General features: G+C 37.1%; 1 protein-coding gene across 2 annotated transcripts in view; it reads right to left on the minus strand.

Moving 5' to 3' along the window:
• Positions 1-5,713: 5,713 nt before the first annotated feature.
• LOC133526788 (otoferlin-like) overlaps positions 5,714-18,661 on the minus strand; it is a 111,034-nt gene continuing 98,086 nt past the window's right edge. The window contains exons 17-26 of one of the 2 annotated variants that reach the window (XM_061863550.1): positions 13,123-13,275; positions 12,829-13,029; positions 11,224-12,606; positions 10,916-11,050; positions 10,307-10,749; positions 9,933-10,222; positions 9,525-9,723; positions 8,964-9,202; positions 6,568-6,847; positions 5,714-6,257 (exon numbers count right to left, since the gene is read on the minus strand). In XM_061863550.1, the coding sequence (XP_061719534.1) occupies positions 6,077-6,257; positions 6,568-6,847; positions 8,964-9,202; positions 9,525-9,723; positions 9,933-10,222; positions 10,307-10,749; positions 10,916-11,050; positions 11,224-12,606; positions 12,829-13,029; positions 13,123-13,275 (3,504 nt within the window). In that variant the 3' untranslated portion in view covers positions 5,714-6,076. Of the gene's footprint in view, positions 6,258-6,567; positions 6,848-8,963; positions 9,203-9,291; positions 9,379-9,524; positions 9,724-9,932; positions 10,223-10,306; positions 10,750-10,915; positions 11,051-11,223; positions 12,607-12,828; positions 13,030-13,122; positions 13,276-18,661 lie in introns of those variants that run through there. The other variant, XM_061863561.1, reaches the window with a different exon arrangement.

The following is an 18,661-nucleotide window of genomic DNA, read 5'->3' on the forward strand; positions in this document are numbered from 1 at the left end:
TGGTGTCTGCAGCCCTGGCAGCTGTAACACTGCGGTGGTCTATACTTCCCCCTCCATGCTTCTATTATAAAGGAGTTCAGGAAGAGAAACTCGTTCATCCTGTAGATCGCGGAATAGTCTCGCGAGGGGGGGGGGGGGGGTCTAGTGGCGTGTCTCTGCTGGTAAAGCTGGAGCGCCACCTTCATCTTCTTCTCCGAGTCTAACTCGTAGACGTTCCACTCTGCGGCATTGTCCAATTTTTCGAGATGCTTGAACACCGTACGGTACTCCTCTTCTGATTTGGGCTCGAACCGAAAGCTGCTCTCACCGGATTGGCGTTCACAGTTCGGCCCAACTCCGCGGTGATTCCCTTGACCACCGCTACCCAGTTAAGCAGCACCGGCGTTGTTGTTTTGTAGCAGCATCTTTAGGCTTCTTCTGGGTTATATTTCTAGTTGTATAATCATAGGTAAATGTATCTTAGGAAACGAAGGAATTTTACGTTCGCTTTAATGTTAAAATTTAAAATAATAGGATTGAAAAATGTTTTTTTATTACTTTGCCCAATAGGTGAGAGGCAGTATGTATTATGCCCGGGCAATTAAATTATTTGCATGTTTATTATCACATTGCCATCACAAATTGGGCATTATGAAAAATGCCCAATTTATCACTTGGTCCATAAAATATACATACCTTACAGACTAACATACATACAATAATAAAAATCTTAAAATATAAATATAATTTTGACGACGTAGTTTTCGGTTGCGTCACTTGTTCTGGTGCGGGATTCGGCAGATTCCCACGAAACCGCCGAAATATCACACCTTTCGGCCAGAAGTCCGCGCTCGCGATGGTTTCCAGCAGCGGCCGCGGGACGCGCACCACAAACGAGCTGAAGTGCACGTAATGCCGCGATCGCAGCTGGATACTTTCAGCTCGTAACGAATCTTCTTGCGGACATATTCCACCACATCTTCTGCCGTGGCGGAAACAGCTATAACCTATCTTGAGTTATACAGGGTGATTCAAGAGACGTGAGCAGGATGTCAGATTAACGTTAATTTATTTTTTACTGTTCACAAAAAGTTTTAATTTATTTGCGAAATTCACGGTCACCCTACAATATGAATACTCGTCGACTAGGTACTCCTTGTTTTATTCATGACAAGTGTCAAATTGAATGTCATCGTAGTCAGGTTACTTTTGAAAAATCGTATCTCGGTCAATGACCTTAAACATTCGGGTGAATGACCTTAAATATTGTACATAACATGGATAAGACTTGAGATTCTCTGATCCAAAACTAAAAAAATTACATTATAAATACATCATTCGTTTAAAATTACTTCCGTTTAACAGTTACAATTAACAATAATACAATCATAAAATAAAACACGAATCATCATCATCACTATATTAAATTAACATTATTTAATTATTAGTTATTTATTTAACATCTTTTATTCCTTACTTTCTTTGAAATTATAGTAACAAACCATATTTTTTTCAACATTTTCTACTGTCAATCTTTTTCTTTTGGCGTCTAATATCCGTTTATAAAATGACCTTTCAACCTTTACTGATGTCAGCGGTGCAAATTTATGAAACGAAATGTCATCATCAAATGTCTTTTGAAATCATTTCTGCGAATTCTCTTATAGTATCTAAATCCGGATTTCGAGACATGACCGCTTCAAGTTTGGTTTTTAAGGGAAAACTAGTAGACCAATTTATGACCAACCTAACTTGATCAAAATCTATTAAGGCATTGACATATTACGTTCCTGTTAACGAGTTAAAACCACCTCGATTATATTAAAATTTTCATGAATAAAAAATAAATCTCTTTTAATGTTGGGTTTTTTAAGCACCTTTTAATCTAAACTGCATCTGAAGCTTTTGGTCGTGACAAGACCGTATTTATTTCACATAGTAAGACACTGTAGCGAGCCAGCTCCGTCACCTAGTAATTACTGGCTTAGGAGGTAAAGGCAAATTTGGATAAATTTCCTTTAACAGTTGCACTCTACTAGGAGACTAAAAATACTTTTTTCAAATTAGCGATCAGGGTGTCTACATCCTGATATTGACATCTTATCTGCTCTGCCACCCAATGCAGAGCATGAGCTAAGCATGAAATATGTTTCATTTTCGGTAAAACACTTTTAAAATCGCCCCGCCTTCAATATATACGCAACACTATCAGTACATAATAGAAGCACATTATCATTATATGTTGATTTTCATAGGGTTAACCCCGCATATTTTCTAAGCAGTCTGTAACAAACTTAGCAATAGTTTCCCGTCTTCCCATTCACTACTGCTAGCACTTTACATGCCATCCAATGGATTCACCAAAAAATGGACCACATATCTGTCTAAAAAGTCTGTCGTTTCATCAATCGATATCCATTTTTTTTATTTGCTACTTCACTGTGTATAGCAGATATTATGGCATGATAAAAATTTGTCCAGATAAACGCAGTTCCGCAGTTCTATAAAACATTTTTTACTAAACACTAACTTTAAAATGTTCATATCAAATCCTGGGGTTAAAAACTATATCCATACTAAGCTTACGTACCGAAGTTCCGCGAAATGGCACTACCAATTCCGATGGTCATAACGGTTGAACAGGTTATCTTTATTAATTAAGTGTAGTAGGGTGTCCATAATTGTAAATGATTAAATTTGTCCTTACCAAAAAGTAAAAAAAAAAACAGGAAAAACGTGTGATTGTTTTACTTCTCCATTAACATTTACTGATTATTTTGACTTAGTCCTGCTCACGTCTCATGAATCACCTGTATAATATCGTTGCGTCTAAGCTGATTCCCACCCGATTTTAACAGAACTAAGTGTGGAGTGTTATTACTTGACGTTTATGATGAGACTGCTACATTTTGTGATTGCGAGTTAGCTTGATGGTGGGTCTGTACCTACTGCTAGAGCCAGAGGGAGATTAAACTAAAATGAGGTTTAATAGAAATGGAAGATTGTGTAAACAAATATGACTAATTTGGTATTTGACATATAATCTAAAAGGTTGATGATGGTCATTTTCCTTAAAATATTAATAATTAACTTTATACTTAGTTAACTAGTAATTGATATAAATATGTGTCATTCTCAATCAAAATGTTAATCATGTCCATAGTGCAAATCTGAAATGTGTCAAGGTGAGTGCAGTGACAAAAAAAAACGTTTTAAACCTTCTTTTCTACATAATTAGGCGTAGGACGCTGTCTTTTTAATTTCATTGTATGAAATCCAAAAGCAACAATAATCTTTCTTTCACCGGTCTGCCTCGTTGAAGTCAGTTTTTTTAACCGACTTCAAGATTTCAAAAGGAGGAGGTTCTCAATTCAGTTGTTTTTTTAATGTTTGTTACTTCATAACTCCTTCATTTCTGAAGCGATTTTGAAAATTATTTTTTTATAGAATTTTTATTGTATAAGTACCCATACAGATTGGTCCTGTTTTGTCAAAACTCAGTTTTGTCGAAACATAATCAGGAATCGAGTAAACTATAGGAAACTCTTCAAATGTGAAAGGCATACATATAGTGATTTTTGTATTCTCATCAACAAACATTTTACATTTAAAAAGTGACATTTGATGAAGTGGGACCGCTGATGCTGAACAGAATGGAACTCTTCAACGACGCATAGTTCCCGCTTGGCGATTTGTCGTCTTCGTTATGTTTCTTAGGCAAATCTGGGGGCCGTGCCCATGCCAAGACAAGACAAAGGGCAAAAGGCAATTCATATCTTTTCTCGGCGCGTTTCGTCATATTTTCGAACCCTTATTGTAGTTCATATTCCATATCGTCGGGGATAGTGCAATACCGCGTAACTAACAAATGCAGTAAGGTGTACATTGTTTGAATTTCGAACTCTTACGACTTTGTTAGTTGCGCGGTATTGCACTATCCCCGACGATATGGACAATCCTGTAATATCATTTTCAGAATTTTAAAGACCTATGTTAGGTGCTAAGTACTTTGAACTATCTATACAAGTCCACTTATCTCTTGTACACTTTACAAATGCAACCTAGTGTGCAAAGTTCAACTTTCTAGCTTTTGCAGTTTCGGCTCTGCGTTAATAAATCAGTCAGTCAGTCAGGGTCAGTCAGTACACACGCATTTTTGCACTGGGCTTACGAGGAACCCAAAAGATTTTAATGGTTTATTTCTCCTGATCATATTTATTAAGGTTTTCTGGAATTCGCCTAGTTTCATAGTTAATCCCGATAAAAAAAAATATATATTTAGTGTTAAACGCCTTTTTGATGGTGATGTTGCTACTATCGTAGTCTAATTAATATCCTTATTGATAGATGTAAAAGAGTGACAAAGAACACTTCACAAAACATGGGTTTTACGAAATAATCTTATACCTTTAAAGGTATAAGATTATTTCGTAAAACCCATTCGAGTGAGTTCATTTCGGTGAGGTAGGGTCGTTTAAACGAGCAATTCTTGTATATTTATATATATATTTCGGGGATCTCGGAAACGGCTCTAACGATTTCGATGAAATTTTCTATATGGAGGTTTAATTTTGGGGGCGAAAAATCGATCTAGCTAGGTCTTATCACAGGGAAAACGCGCATTTCTGAGTTTTTATATGTTTTCCGAGCAAAGCTCGGTTTCCCAGGTATTTTTTTTAAGTGACAAGTTTACTAAAACACATTTGATACTTATTTGCAGATACAGCTAAAAGATCTGTTTGTGTTTACGAAATAGGGAGTATTACTGCAATGTTCTGCCACCAGAGTGTAGCACTAGCAACTAAAAAGCATAGAGTAACTTACACATACCGTGCCTTAAACTGTGTTTTGACAAGTTTTCACGGTTTGTTTACAAAGAGCCTACCGGGAAACGCTAAAATCAAAATTTAGTTATCTGCCTCTTTATAGCGAGAATAAGCAAGAATGATAGATAGGTTATATAACGAAATTTCTATTTTCTTGCTTCGCGGTAGACCCTCAGATTGTGATGGAGTGTGGTAGTGGCGCCCCCTACGCAGAGTTTCGCATAATATTCTCTATTGACCTACACTGTAAACTCATACATTTTCTTCCTTCTTTAGGCCTCAGAAATGCGTGGTTAAAATGTTAAAATCTTTCGGGTTTCTCGTGATACACCGTGTATACACCGTGTTTTTTTTGATTTGCGTTAATTTCGAGGGTGCATTCCTGAGCTTAAATTAAGTAATTTTCTCAAAGACACCGATATTCTAATTAACTCCATTTCGGAGATAATCAATCATAAATTTTTATATTATAAGGCCCTTACGAGCGTGTACACTTGCCTTAGGGCCTGTTTACTTATTGATTAGTGTTTAGTGCGAGTACATACATTTGCTACTAAACGTACGTACTATCTCGGACGATCGATGTTAGAAATGACATTGATATATCACAGTTTTCAATTGTTTGGTTGAGTTAAATGTAATGCCCATGTTACAACAACGCTATATGCAACATTTAGTTACTTTTTATAAATATAAAAATTGTAAAAAAAAAACAAAAAATTTTTTTTTTTTTTTGAAAATTAACTGTGCCATTTAGTTTCCTTAAACGTACTTACCGAAACCCCGGAGTTAACGCAATTCAATAAAAACACGGTGTATATAGATTAATGACAGACTTATTAATATGTACAAATGTGAATATACCACTAATCTCAAGGATTGTTACTGGAGGAAAGAAAACAACGTGCAACGATTTTAAGTAGTAATTCATACTTATTAAAATTTGTATACATTATTTGAATTTAGCTATTATTATTTATAATTATATGTGGATATGTGAAATGTAATGATAATAATTTCAAGACAAAATATTAAAATGCACTTATATTTACTAATTATTAGGTCCCTATCCCTACAACTCTGAAAGCTAGCCACGCCTAACACGGCGTAGGTAATAATAAATACACCTTTTAAAACAGGAAACTGTCAATTAGATTTAAAATATGGTCTATCCAAGTTGTTGAGTTTTCCATATAAGTAATTAATAGTAATTACGTTTGTTATTTACTTATTTATTTATACATAGTGATTTCTGTATTATAAAAGAGTGTCTAGGCGCCGAGTAATTTCTTGACTGAATAGCCAGGTACTGCGTAGATTAAGAGTAGGAACATCATGGCCACAAGAAGTATCACGGTCGCTTTCAAAATGGTCCATTTGTAGTTGTGCCACACGATGTATCTAATCGATTTCAGTGGATTTAAAAACCACATGAATGAAGCGTCGGGCCGGCTAAAAACATGGTATAACATTTAAAAAATACATATAAGTACATAAATAACGCACCTAATATTACTTTAAAATTTGAATCAATTAATGAATAATCTTTCCTTTTAGAAATCGTAAATCGTGTAGGTACCTACCTAGAGCTAGTCCAAGATATGTAAGTCTGCAAAGATTTTGATAGCATACGCAGTGCAAGTGTTATTTATACGTAATAATTTCATAGAAGTTTTACGTCTAAAATAATCTATCAAAACCGTCGCAGAGGCTTATCTTGGTCTAACTATATTTATTCTTATGATTAGTGATATATACTCACTTTGGTTTGTCCAAAGGGTCAGGCTCATTGCGCCCGACGCCAGCTGGAACTTTGTCGGCTTCTTCACGAGTAAGGAGATGTATTTCAGCCTCTACTTTTCCGGTAAGTTCCATTTCTTCTGTGTCACGTTTGATATAGAAGGGCCACCAACCCTTCACTCGTTTTTGTTTGAAAATATTGACCATCGGTACCGTGCCGTCGTTACTTAGCATGCCAAGTGTGCATAACTTCGATGACTTAGCTCCACGAGGAAATCTGTTCAGATCCAAGGTTATTGCTCCTGCGAACAAACCATCCGTTACCTACTTATCATTTAACTAGGTACAAATGATTTATTATACTTAATAAATTATGTGTCTAATTCCAATATATAATTGAAAGATATTTATCATATTTAATTATATTTCTGTAGATGCTCGAAAGTAGGCACTTATCCTGTGCATTTGAAGTGGAGTGGAGTCCGTAAGTTCGTGATAGTAAGTACGTTATTTCGTTAGTTTTGTTTCTGGCGCAAATAATAAGCAATTTCAATATTTTTTATTCAAATTAATAGGTACATAAGCAAAAAAAAATGGGTTATTTAATCTCTTTAAAAAACCAAGGACCAATATTTTAGTGCCTAAACTGAAAGTAATACGACGATGCTCGAAGCTGTCAGACGGCCACGATTGGCCGCGATCAGCTGTGTTGTATGCACGCACTTTTTGTAGCCGTAAGGTGCACGCTCTAACTTGTTAAGCTTATAGGAAGGAAAATGTAAACCCATTCGAATAAAAGTTTTGGAGAGTGTTTCTGTGGGTTCCTTAGTAATTGATTTGATATGAAAAAAAAATGCATAGGAGTACCTTATAGCTTATAATTTAAATAAATTGACTCACGAAATAGCGGTCGTTTTATTTTTCGTGTCTCCTGTTTCATGTTACTAACGGATCAAGAATTTTCTAGATATATTTTGATTGCTTGTGTATCAATATACTCGTAACAACGAATGTAATTTCAATATAATTAGAAAACAAATAATGTATTTCGTGAAGTTTCGTATGAGCGGAATTCGGTATATGTTTTTTTCTAGAATTCTCATAAAACGAGTTTGAATATAACCCGAGTTTACATTTTTAAGGTAAATTCACACAGTAAATACTAGAACAATTTTGTTTATAATTCAATTTGTTTTATTTATGTTTGTAACATATAAGATAGTTAATTATTTATTTACGTACTTTCAATATGATCGACTAAATTAAGTGCGGGAGTTAAAAAAAACAGTAACACGTGGTAAGGTACTGCTTTTTTGTTACTTTTCCCCTAGTTCGTGACATGTAAATCTATAGTGATAGGTAACACATAGACAGAAACAACTTACGCAATAGACTTAGAATCAGTACATAAACTAAATCAATCAAAAAGTAAAAAGTTAGAAAAGACGAAATGACGGCTTAAAATGCTCGCAAAATTGTTTTAATTATTAAGTAGCTTGTAAGTAATGCTGAGTGTCCTAAATAAAGTACGAGATTGAAAAGCTTGATTATATCACAAATGTATACAACTAAACCTAAATAAATAAACAAAATTAGGTTCGTAAGTATCTACTGAAAGAGAAGCTCGTTGTTGGATTTTGTTCTATCCTCTGGTTTTGTCCTCTTGACCGCGGCGAGACGCGATTTATCAAATTCATTATAGTTCACTTAATGCGTTTTGTAATACAGTCATTTGTAAATTCACAGTGAAAGGTATGCGATTATAGTTTGGTTTACGAAGTTCAAATAAAACCATTGAAGTCGATGAGGATGGAAAGTTTTTATGTGGATCTCAATTTGACATATTTCTATTTACTTGGTTAGATAAAATCATTAACTTGACCCTACTTAAGTAGGTAAGCCCGTTAAATATTTATAATTATTATCAACAAAGTATCATCAGTTACTCTAGAAAACTATCTCGAAACAGGAGACACGAGTTCACGAACTTAGGAGCTGATTGTGAGCTGAATTTTATCACGAAATGGGAGCCAAATAAGAGGTTCACGAATAAATTCATATAAAAATAAGTTTTAACTAAAACTCTATAGTTTATACATTAACCCCCTTATTCATAAACGTGTACTAAAGTTACGATGCCGCTGATCATCGTTTGTCCCTTTCCATCATACCAATACGTCGGAAAGGGACAAACGATGATCAGCGGCATCGTAACTTTAGTACACGTTTATGAATAAGGGGGTTAATTACTACCAAAGAATTAATATAACTTACTCAAACGTTTTCAAGGTATTACGAAAAATATACGAATTCTCAAGAGCCTTACCCTGCGAAACAGGAGCCCTTTACCTTAGTCTGTTCAACATAAACTCAAGCTAATTTGAAGACTAAGTAATCATTATTTGATTAGGGACCTACCCAAGAAATCGTCAGCTGAAAAGTGGTCAGCGTCCCAAACTTGTAATTCTAATCTCGCTGGAATCTTGCATTCTGTTTCATCCCAAGAAAAGACTGACTCTTTCCGTGAGATAACGATACGCTCTTCTGCCTCCAAGTAGTCGAAGGGATATATGAAACGCCAGTTGAAGTTACCTTCGCCAGTAAGAGATCGGTAGTGGATATCTGTAGCTTGACAGTCGTCAGGGCCTTTCACCCACCTGGAAGCATAGAGAACAATTGTATTTCATTAATAGGTATCGATTTTTAAAGACATTTTTCGTAACGTAAAATCTGTGTAAATAAGTACATATTAGGTATGTCGATGGAACTGTCAAGTATCTATAAATATTGGTAGACCGTGCAATAAATATATCGCCTTCGAACAAGTTCCGTCCTGAAACAGAATATTGTTAATTGGATATCAAACGTTCCCTTGTCCTTAGCAATTGGAAAGAGTAATTAGTAGGTACCTATTTGCATCTAAATCTCTCTATGAACTGCATTGGAATACCTTGAGATATAGTTTGAATACTTCGTTACCCTTTGACATAAATATCCGACATTTTTTCCCCGGTAAAGAAAGCGTCATCTTCTAGCACCACGTCATCCGTGTTCCATATGATGACGCGCATCTCGTAAGACTTCGGTTTTCGGGCGGAGATGTCCATCGGCGGCCCTGGCAGGGGCATGTCCATGGGGAACATATCCACCCACATTTCTAGTCGCCCTTGCTCTATGCCTGCAAGTATTACAGAACGGCTTCATGGACTAGAATATTTTTTTATAAGTATCCATTCGTCGCAATGGGGTTATTGTGGCGGATAAGCAATTAGGAAAGCGCCTATTTGAATCTGAATTACCTATATTTAGGTACAGGTAAACGAATAAATAGCAGAATACTTTGAAACCTTAGGGAAGGCCTAAGCAATGTATCGTGGTTATAAATACCAGGTTTGTTTGGGTTGTAGAGTGGCCTTGTCTCGACGTGCTCGAGCACCAGGCGCGCGCCGACTCGCGGCACCTCGTGCCAGCGGCGCAGCACTAGCAGCGCCATTTGCTCCTCCACGGTGTCGGGGTTGGAAAAGAGCTCGACGTCGTGCATGGGCATGTTGAACACAGTGCGCCCGACCTTCACCCGCCCGTACTCGTACACAGGCGGCTCAAGCTTTCCATCCTTGCAAAGCTTCGCTAATATCTGAGAAGGTTTCATTGCGTCGCGCCAGCGGTTGTAACCTTGCCTGATAATGTTAGTTTTGGGAATTAGTTATAAGTAGGTATACTAGAAATTCTTGAAGAAGTTTAAACAGACATTAGATGCTTACTCTTCATATTTCATTGGTAATCCACAAGTAGCTCGGTGACGACTATAAAATCTATTTTCCAGATCAATCTTCGTCTCTCCAATTAAGTCGTCAGATCCAAGTAGATCCCAGTCTAGCACCTGAATGGTTAGCATAGAGTCCTGAGGAAAGGTCGCTTCGATCTCGAAACATTTGCCGAAAACTGGGTTTAACTGTTTTGATACATAGTTTTCTTTGTCACTTATTCTTTTTGATCCTAGATGTAGGACTATGTATGGATCGGCTTTCCCATTTAAATCCATGGGATGAAGATCTGTCGCCTTTACAATGTAAACTCTTACTAGAACATGTATAGGGTCATTGCTGGGCACGCCTTGGAAGAATCCGTAGTTTGGATCGAAGCCCATTACGGTGTGATCATCTATTCCTTTTGGCAGTGGCCATTTGTATACTTTGATAGCACCCTGGGAAGTTAAAAGAAATAAGATATTGGAAAGAGAGAGGTGAGAATAATTATAATTATTGTAGTAATACATAAATGTTCCTATATAATTTAAAAGAAGGTACCTTTCCTTAATTTAATAGACTCTAAATTAAACTGGTATTTAATATTCATTATAATTTGACTACCTTAAAAACCCCTACTACTCTGTTTTCGTCTTCTGTATCGTCACCCGTCTTCTTTCCTCTATACAGCTCAAACGAATGAAGCCATTCCTTAAATTCATCGAATTCGGGGACTGCTTCAAGTTCATGCGGATATATCTAGAAATAAATATGCAACATCTGTGTTAATAGCGAATACATTTACCATGAGTAATATAAAAAAAAGATTAGAAGCCTTTGAGAAACTAACTTAATTTAAGTTCAGGAATGCACCCTTGGAATTAACGGAGTAAAAAACATAGCACAGTGTGTATAAGCTGATTCATGATTACCTTTGACAATGCAGAATTGGGTATTTCATTTTTCTTTAAGATTGTAGGACTGAGCTTAGGACGTGGTGAGGCCGGCCGAAGGCGCTTGATACGCTCTCGCTCTGGGCGTGGCGAGTGCACCTCTTCCCGGGGCGACCGAGTCTCGTCCACGAACATTACCTGTGGGGTTTGCAAATAGCCTTGTCTTTCCTTCTTAGCTTCTTTCTCTTCTTCAATCATAGATTCCACAGATGCAAAATATTTTGTCCACCAATCTTTGCTCCCTTCGTCATCATCTAATACAGAATCGGTACTTGCTTTTCTTTTTTTCATAGCTTCGCGCTTATTATCTCTCTTGCGTGTAGATTGCCTCACCCCAGAACCATAGGATACTGTGGATCTGCCTTCACGAGTAAGCAAAGGACAATTTTCTTTTTCATTTTCTATGGAGAACATATCATCTTGAACAATGCAATTTGCCCTTAAATCTACATTTTGTAATTGTATTAGAGATTTCTTTCGTTCTTCAATTTCTCTTTCCCTTTTACTCATCGGGGTGTAAATATACTTGTGTATTGAATTAATTGTATGTGTTCCAACGAGAGTTATCCTGCCAAAACTTCGGCAGTCGACGACACGAATAGTTAAAGGAGGTCTATACAGATCTTGGTCGGGAAGTTCTACATCAACAAACTTGACCGGATTGGTAAAGTTGGGATTTCGTTTTGCGTTTTGTATCACAGATGAGTACAAAATATTTCCAGCGCATTCAATGTCTACTCGTGGTTTGTCTACTGCCAGTAAATGAACTCTCTTCAAGTCACGCAGACCCCAAAATAGTACTTCAATACGATATTTAGATAGAGTGGGTCGAATGCCTCTTGGTACTGGGAGAATAGGGCCCTTATTGGCATCAAGGGGCGCTTTTCCGTTGGCTTCTCTAGGTGTCGGTAGCTCAGGCAGCACGGAGGAATCTAACTTAGCCGGAACCTCTAGAAGTTCAAAGGTAGCCAATAGTTCCCCTGCCCTATCATCCCCGCGACTAATTTCATGCCATTCTAAAGAGGGTGGAAACTGTGGTCTCTCATATGGATCTTCAAACGCCTTCACATGGGGTTTGGCAAGAGTTCGGCCGATGAATTCAGATTTCCCTACTTTGTCTTGATCAAATATTTCAATTACAATAGTCGGCGGGTCAGCTTTGATTTGTTCTAAAGTGCTATAAAGAAGTATATCTTCAAAAAGTAACAACTCGTCCCATGTTGGGCTCAACGTCTCGTCTATCACCTGGGTCGTCGCAGTGCTTTCACCTATTATTACTTTTGCAAAAGGGTCCGATAATCCGGAAGAGTCTGAACCAATAAGAGATCTTGCTTGATAAACATATGCTCGCATCTGGAAAGTCTGAAATATAGGTACAATTTTATTAAACATTTTATTCAGAAACGTATAAGGAAATATATAAGTAGTAAGAACACAATTAATAAATGTGAAGTCCTCAATTCAATCTGGGCCACCGTGGGGACTATAATCTCAATCCCTGTCGTACATAAAAGGAGGTCTGCGCCTATCAGAGGGACATGTATAGACTGAGTTACTATTTTATGCTTCTTGAGGTTATCTTACGTGTTTTTCAGCGTAGAATATTGCAGATGGAGCATTTGATCGCAGTTTATCTGCGTTTCTTATTTCAGAACTGAGTTCATAGCCTTGCGGAAGGCCATCTATGTAATGTTTTTTATCATGAAGAATACCGAGCCAAAGATATACACTGATCTTTGCAGGTATGGTCCAACCGCTTGGTGATGAAGCTTTTTTGCCGGGCCACTATAATAATTAATAAAATAAACATTAATTATAAAATTGTTTTCATTAGTTTTTAACACAGTTTATTACGACCAAGTACTTGAAATCACTAACCTTCAAGAATAAAGTCTGTTTTTTTCCGCAGTGCTTACCACACTCGTTCTCATAATCAGAGTAGATTATGTCTCGTGCTGGGATTCGTTGATACGCTAGTCGTTTCCCATTACTGATCATCCAGATGAATATATCGGGCATCGCTTGTTGAGGCTGTTACAATAACATACTTATTTTAAAAACAACCCATAAAGGTACGCACAGAAGATAACTTCTAAATGTACTTTGATTTAATTGTAATCCAAATATACATAATGTATTCAACAAAAACTGAAAATAAATCTCTTTGGTTCATGAATGAGTAGGTAGTACAATTTGCGAAACTATATAATATATAGGCTTAGGCATATACTTAGTTACATTGAAATAATAGTTTGACAATTATTGATGCAGCGAATACGAAAATACGTATCCGACCAAAATCATTTTCATGCAAAATATTGCCAAGACAAAACCATAAGGCTCGTACTGTCAACACGTTATCAGATCTCATGTATAGCCAAGCTTCTAACTCTATAAGCCCTAACTTCACAAATTGTACACCTTCAAGTCAGTCAAAATATGTGACTTGACCGTTTCGTTACATGAACTATTGTAGGAACCTATAACAAAAAAGCGGCCAAGTGCGAGTCGGACTCGCCCATGAAGGGTTCCGTACCATTTATGACGTATTAAAAAAAACTACTTACTAGATCTTGTTCAAACCAATTTTCGGTGGAAGTTTGCATGGTAATGTATATCATATATTTTTTTTAGTTTTATCATTCTGTTATTTTAGTTACAGGGGGGGGGGGGGGGACACATTTTACCACTTTGGAAGTGTCTCTCGCGCAAACTATTCAGTTTAGAAAAAAATGATATTAGAAACCTCAATATCATTTTTAAGGACCTATCCACAGATACCCCACACGTATGTGTTTCATGAAAAAAAAAATTGAGTTTCAGTTCTAAGTATGGGGAACCCCTAAAATTTATTATTATTTTTCTATTTTTGTGTGAAAATCTTAATGCGGTTCATAGAATACATCTACTTACCAAGTTTGAACACTATAGTTCTTATAGTTTCGGAAAAAAGTGGCTGTGACATAATCGGACAGACAGACGGACATGACGAATCTATAAGGGTTCCGTTTTTTGCCATTTGGCTACGGAACCCTAAAAAGTAAGGAATAGTTAACAAATTTTTCACCTTACGCACATGTGACGGTAGCGAACGTAGAGTTTGTGAAGTTAGAGCTTGGCGAGTTAAAAGCTTGGCTTTGCATGAGATCTGATAACCTTATGATTGTGCGAGCCTTATGGTTTCGTCTTGTGGCAACGTATTAGGTGAAATAGTTTTTGGTGGGATTTAATTTAATTTTGTAAGTTGCTTATGTCAATCTTCGATCCCCTAATTTAAAGGATGGGGGTGATTTACTAAAAATCCCGAAATATATATTTTATTATTTATAACAAGGAGTCTCTATATATATTTTCAAACCTTTAGCATCAAAATTTCCAGAAAATGAACATGATAAATTATTGATAACAATAGTTGCAAGTCGTCTCGTAGTTAAGTATTATTAAACCTACCCTACATACACAAGGTAAGTTTATTGTTTTTAATTATACATATTTACAATCGGTAATTCATTAGATATATGTTTATATTACATTCATTATGGATTTATAATTCATAATATAAAATTAAACTATAAGGTAAGTGGCACGTCAAAAAATAATAGTAATCATAGAACATATTAGTAAGGAGCCACTTGTTTAACCCAGATTTAAAACCAGCGGTGGAAGTTGCATTTCTGACACATTCCGGGAGGCGATTAAATACTGATGATCCGAGACAATAGACCGATTTCGCCGACTCCGCTAGTCTGTGGCGCTCAGCTACCTACTAATCTAACTCCATGTTTATTTCTACGTAGGGGGTACTTAGAATTAGTACCTCTGCATTTGAATAAATGTCGACTGACGTATGTAAACACAGATACCTGTTGTATAAATATACGGGGTAGGGGCATGATTTTAAAAATTATCAAAGGTAGCGGGCAGGAGCGTCGTTGAGTTTGCTGGCCATACCACGGAGGGCTAGCTTCTACAGGGAGAAAACACGGTACCAATCAGCGGCCCGGGCTCACAGCTCCGTACTGTAAGTAAGTAACGAGTGAACCATTGCAAAGTAGCATTCCTGCACCGCGGCCCGGCCGGCTGTATGCGCCAGGCGGCGCAGCGCGAATCATGCCTTACCCAATCGGCTGCACACCTCATCTCTGTGCTGTTCCCATGTAAATTCGCTGTCGAGGTGGAACCCGAGCAAGCAAGTGCAGGACACTTGCTGTATGGGGAAATCGTCTGCGCACACGCGTAAACTTTCATAGGGTGGCCGTTTAAGTTCGACTGTCATGAAGCAGGTCTTGTTTTTGTTTAGTGCCAGAGCGTTTGTTTTAAACCAGTTGTTACGAGTAAGCTGCAGTACTACGCTGTTAACGGCTGCTCCTAGTTGCCTTTTCGTAGGCGTACTTAGAACTGCCGACACGTCGTCGGCGTACATGTAGATATCCGCACCTTGTATTGCCAGCGGTAGGTCCTTGAGTAGGATGCTGAAGAGGGTGCTTGAGAGGCAGAACCCCTGCGGGAAGTCGTTAATTTGGTTGGGGGATAAAAGTTCCAAACTTTTTTTTTTGTTATTCGTGTACTAATACTAGCTTACGTACAAAATTTCAGCTTTCTAGGACTTCAGGAAGTACTCTAAGACCTTTGATGATCATGACGTGAGGGAGTCAGTGACAAATCGGGGTTTTTTGATATCATTAAATCTAAAGTACGAGGGGTGGCTGAAAAGTAATCTACCTGACTATGAAACAAAAGACGTGGCTGGGTAGTTTACTTTTATTTTTCTATATATGTAATCTCTTTCTACCGAAATGCATTTATTACATTTGTGAAATAGCGACATTAAACCTTTGAAAAAATCTTTCGGTTTGTCATCAAAATATTTGTTCACCGCGTCTATCATCTCATTATCAGTAGAAAATCTTGGCCCCCTAAGATCTTTCTTTAAAATTCTGAACAGGAAATAGTCACAAGGGGCTAAATCTCGGCTGTAAGGGGGATGATCGATGGCCTCGAAGCCATTTCTGGCTATGGCTAACTGTGTAGTGCGAGCCGTATGCACAGGTGCGTTGTGCTCCTTTTTAGGGTTCCGTAGCCAAATGGCATAAAACGGAACCCTTATAGTTTCGCCATGTCCGTCTGTCTGTCTGTCTGTCTGTCTGTCTGTCTGTCTGTCTGTCTGTCTGTCTGTCCGAGGCTTTGCTCCGTGGTCGTTAGTGCTAGAAAGCTGAAATTTGGCATGGATATATAAATCAATAAAGCCGACAAAGTCGTACAATAAAATCTAAATTTTTTTTTTTTTTAGGGTACCTCCCCTACACGTAAAGTGGGGGTGAATTTTTTTTTTCGCTTCAACCCTAGAGTGTGGGGTATCGTTGGAAAGGTCTTTCACAACTAATAGGGGTTTTCAAGAATTTTTTTTTGATAAAGTGAATATATTCGGAGATAATCGCTCCGAAAGAAAAAAAAATGTGTCCCCCCCCCTCTAACTGTTGAACCATAGGTCCAAAAAATATGAAAAAAATCGTGGAAGTAGAGCTTAAAAAAGACATTAAATGAAAACTATAGCGGACATGATCAGTTTAGCTGTTTTTGAGTTATCGCAAAAAGTTTTCCCTTCATAGTAAAAAGACTTACTTTAATTAGGTACTGATTATGCAAATTTGCCTATTTGTTTAACTCGGGTGAAAGGTACCATTTACTACACTTTAAGCTCCAGTTTAGCTTAATGTGACGGAAGAGTAACTACGGAACCCTACACTGAGCGTGGCCCGACATGCTCTTGGCCGGTTTTATTTCTTTTATGGCGGCTCTCAGCTGGCAAAGTAAATTTGCGTAATAGTCAGCATTCATTGTCGTTTTCTTAGGTAAATAATCTATTAGTAAAATCCCTTCAGCATTCCAAAAAAATGTCGCCATAAGCTTACTAACCGATGAAAGAACCTTGAACTTTGAAGGAGGCTTTACGTCTTTGAATTTCCATTGTAGTGATTCCTGTTTACTTTCTGGGTCCCATTGTCTAATCGAAGTCTCACCACATGTCACAATCCTGGAAATAATTCCTTCCTCTTTGCCGCGACTCGCATCTAAAATCTCTTGACAACATTTGACACGTCTTTCCTTTTTTTTTTTTTTTTTTTGATGACCCAGGGGGAATCCGTTATGGATCCCACTGGCCCGGGAGAAGCCGAGTGGGTATGTCCGACTCCCACGGACTAAACCCCCTGGGGTGTTCTGGCGCTCGCTTTGTTGACGGGGTTTCGGGAACACGGTTGCAGGCCACCGATACCCTGCCGGCGTTGCCCTTGCGGGACCATCTTTTCGGGCTGCTCGAGCAGCCTACTTCACTGAAGGCACCTCGGAACACGCGAGGGCCTTCCAGCTCGGAACCTCTTCTTTCCTTGTCTAACGCGACCCAACGAGCACTAACCTTAAACATGTTTAAATATCCATGAATTATTTCATTTACTCGTTCCTTACTAACGCCCACATCTCTAGCTATCTCCCTTTGTTTCACTCGTCGGTCTTCAATAATTATATTTTTTCACCTTGGTCACATTTTCTTCAGTGATAGCAGAAATTAGTCTTCAGAAATGGTCTGGCAATGTTGATTATAAATTTTTAACAATATTTTCTAAAACATACATAAAAATCAGCCATAAGAATTAACGAAAAGTTAGTAATATTTTTACCTAACTTTATTTTACCTAACTTTATCACATTGTACCGGACAAATGGCCGTCGAGCTAATACAGCAAGTATGCAGACATTAAAAGTACATACTAACACTATATTATCCCATTATATTATCATATTATCCCACTTAAAAATGATAATATATGTAATACATATATATATATATATATATATATATATAATTGTTTATTTAATAAAATGCTCGGTAATTTAAACAAAAAATAATGTAAACATTAAAAAACGATACGAGTAACATTTTTTATTGGGTAATGACCAATTCTAATCTAATGTAAGTAATTCAAACAAAAAATATGATTCCTCGTGTAAATAAAACAACACAATTAAATGTTCCTCTGAATGACTAAGTTTTTTCTTAATATTTAGATAGATACTAGATATATACATTACACACGTACATTCAGGGCAAAATAATTCTTGAACCTCTCGCCAGTTAACAAAATTGGCATCCCACTAGTCATAATTCCTATAACCACGCCTAGAGCAAATGTTGTGGACGGTCAACCATACTTCATTTAAATAAATTTCTTTTGATGGGAATAACGCAAACACACATAGCCTGCATAGGCTGCATAGACTCCATTGCAACTTCAAACAATAATATTTCGGTTATATTTTACTAATAAAAAAATAAGCAAACAGAAATTGGTTGTCATTTCCAACAATATAGTTTTTAACATGACAAAGACAGTTAGTTATGTTTTTATACGTGGCCAGT

Source organism: Cydia pomonella, chromosome 1, assembly GCF_033807575.1.
Source record: "Cydia pomonella isolate Wapato2018A chromosome 1, ilCydPomo1, whole genome shotgun sequence".
Taxonomy (NCBI): Eukaryota; Metazoa; Arthropoda; class Insecta; order Lepidoptera; family Tortricidae; genus Cydia; species Cydia pomonella.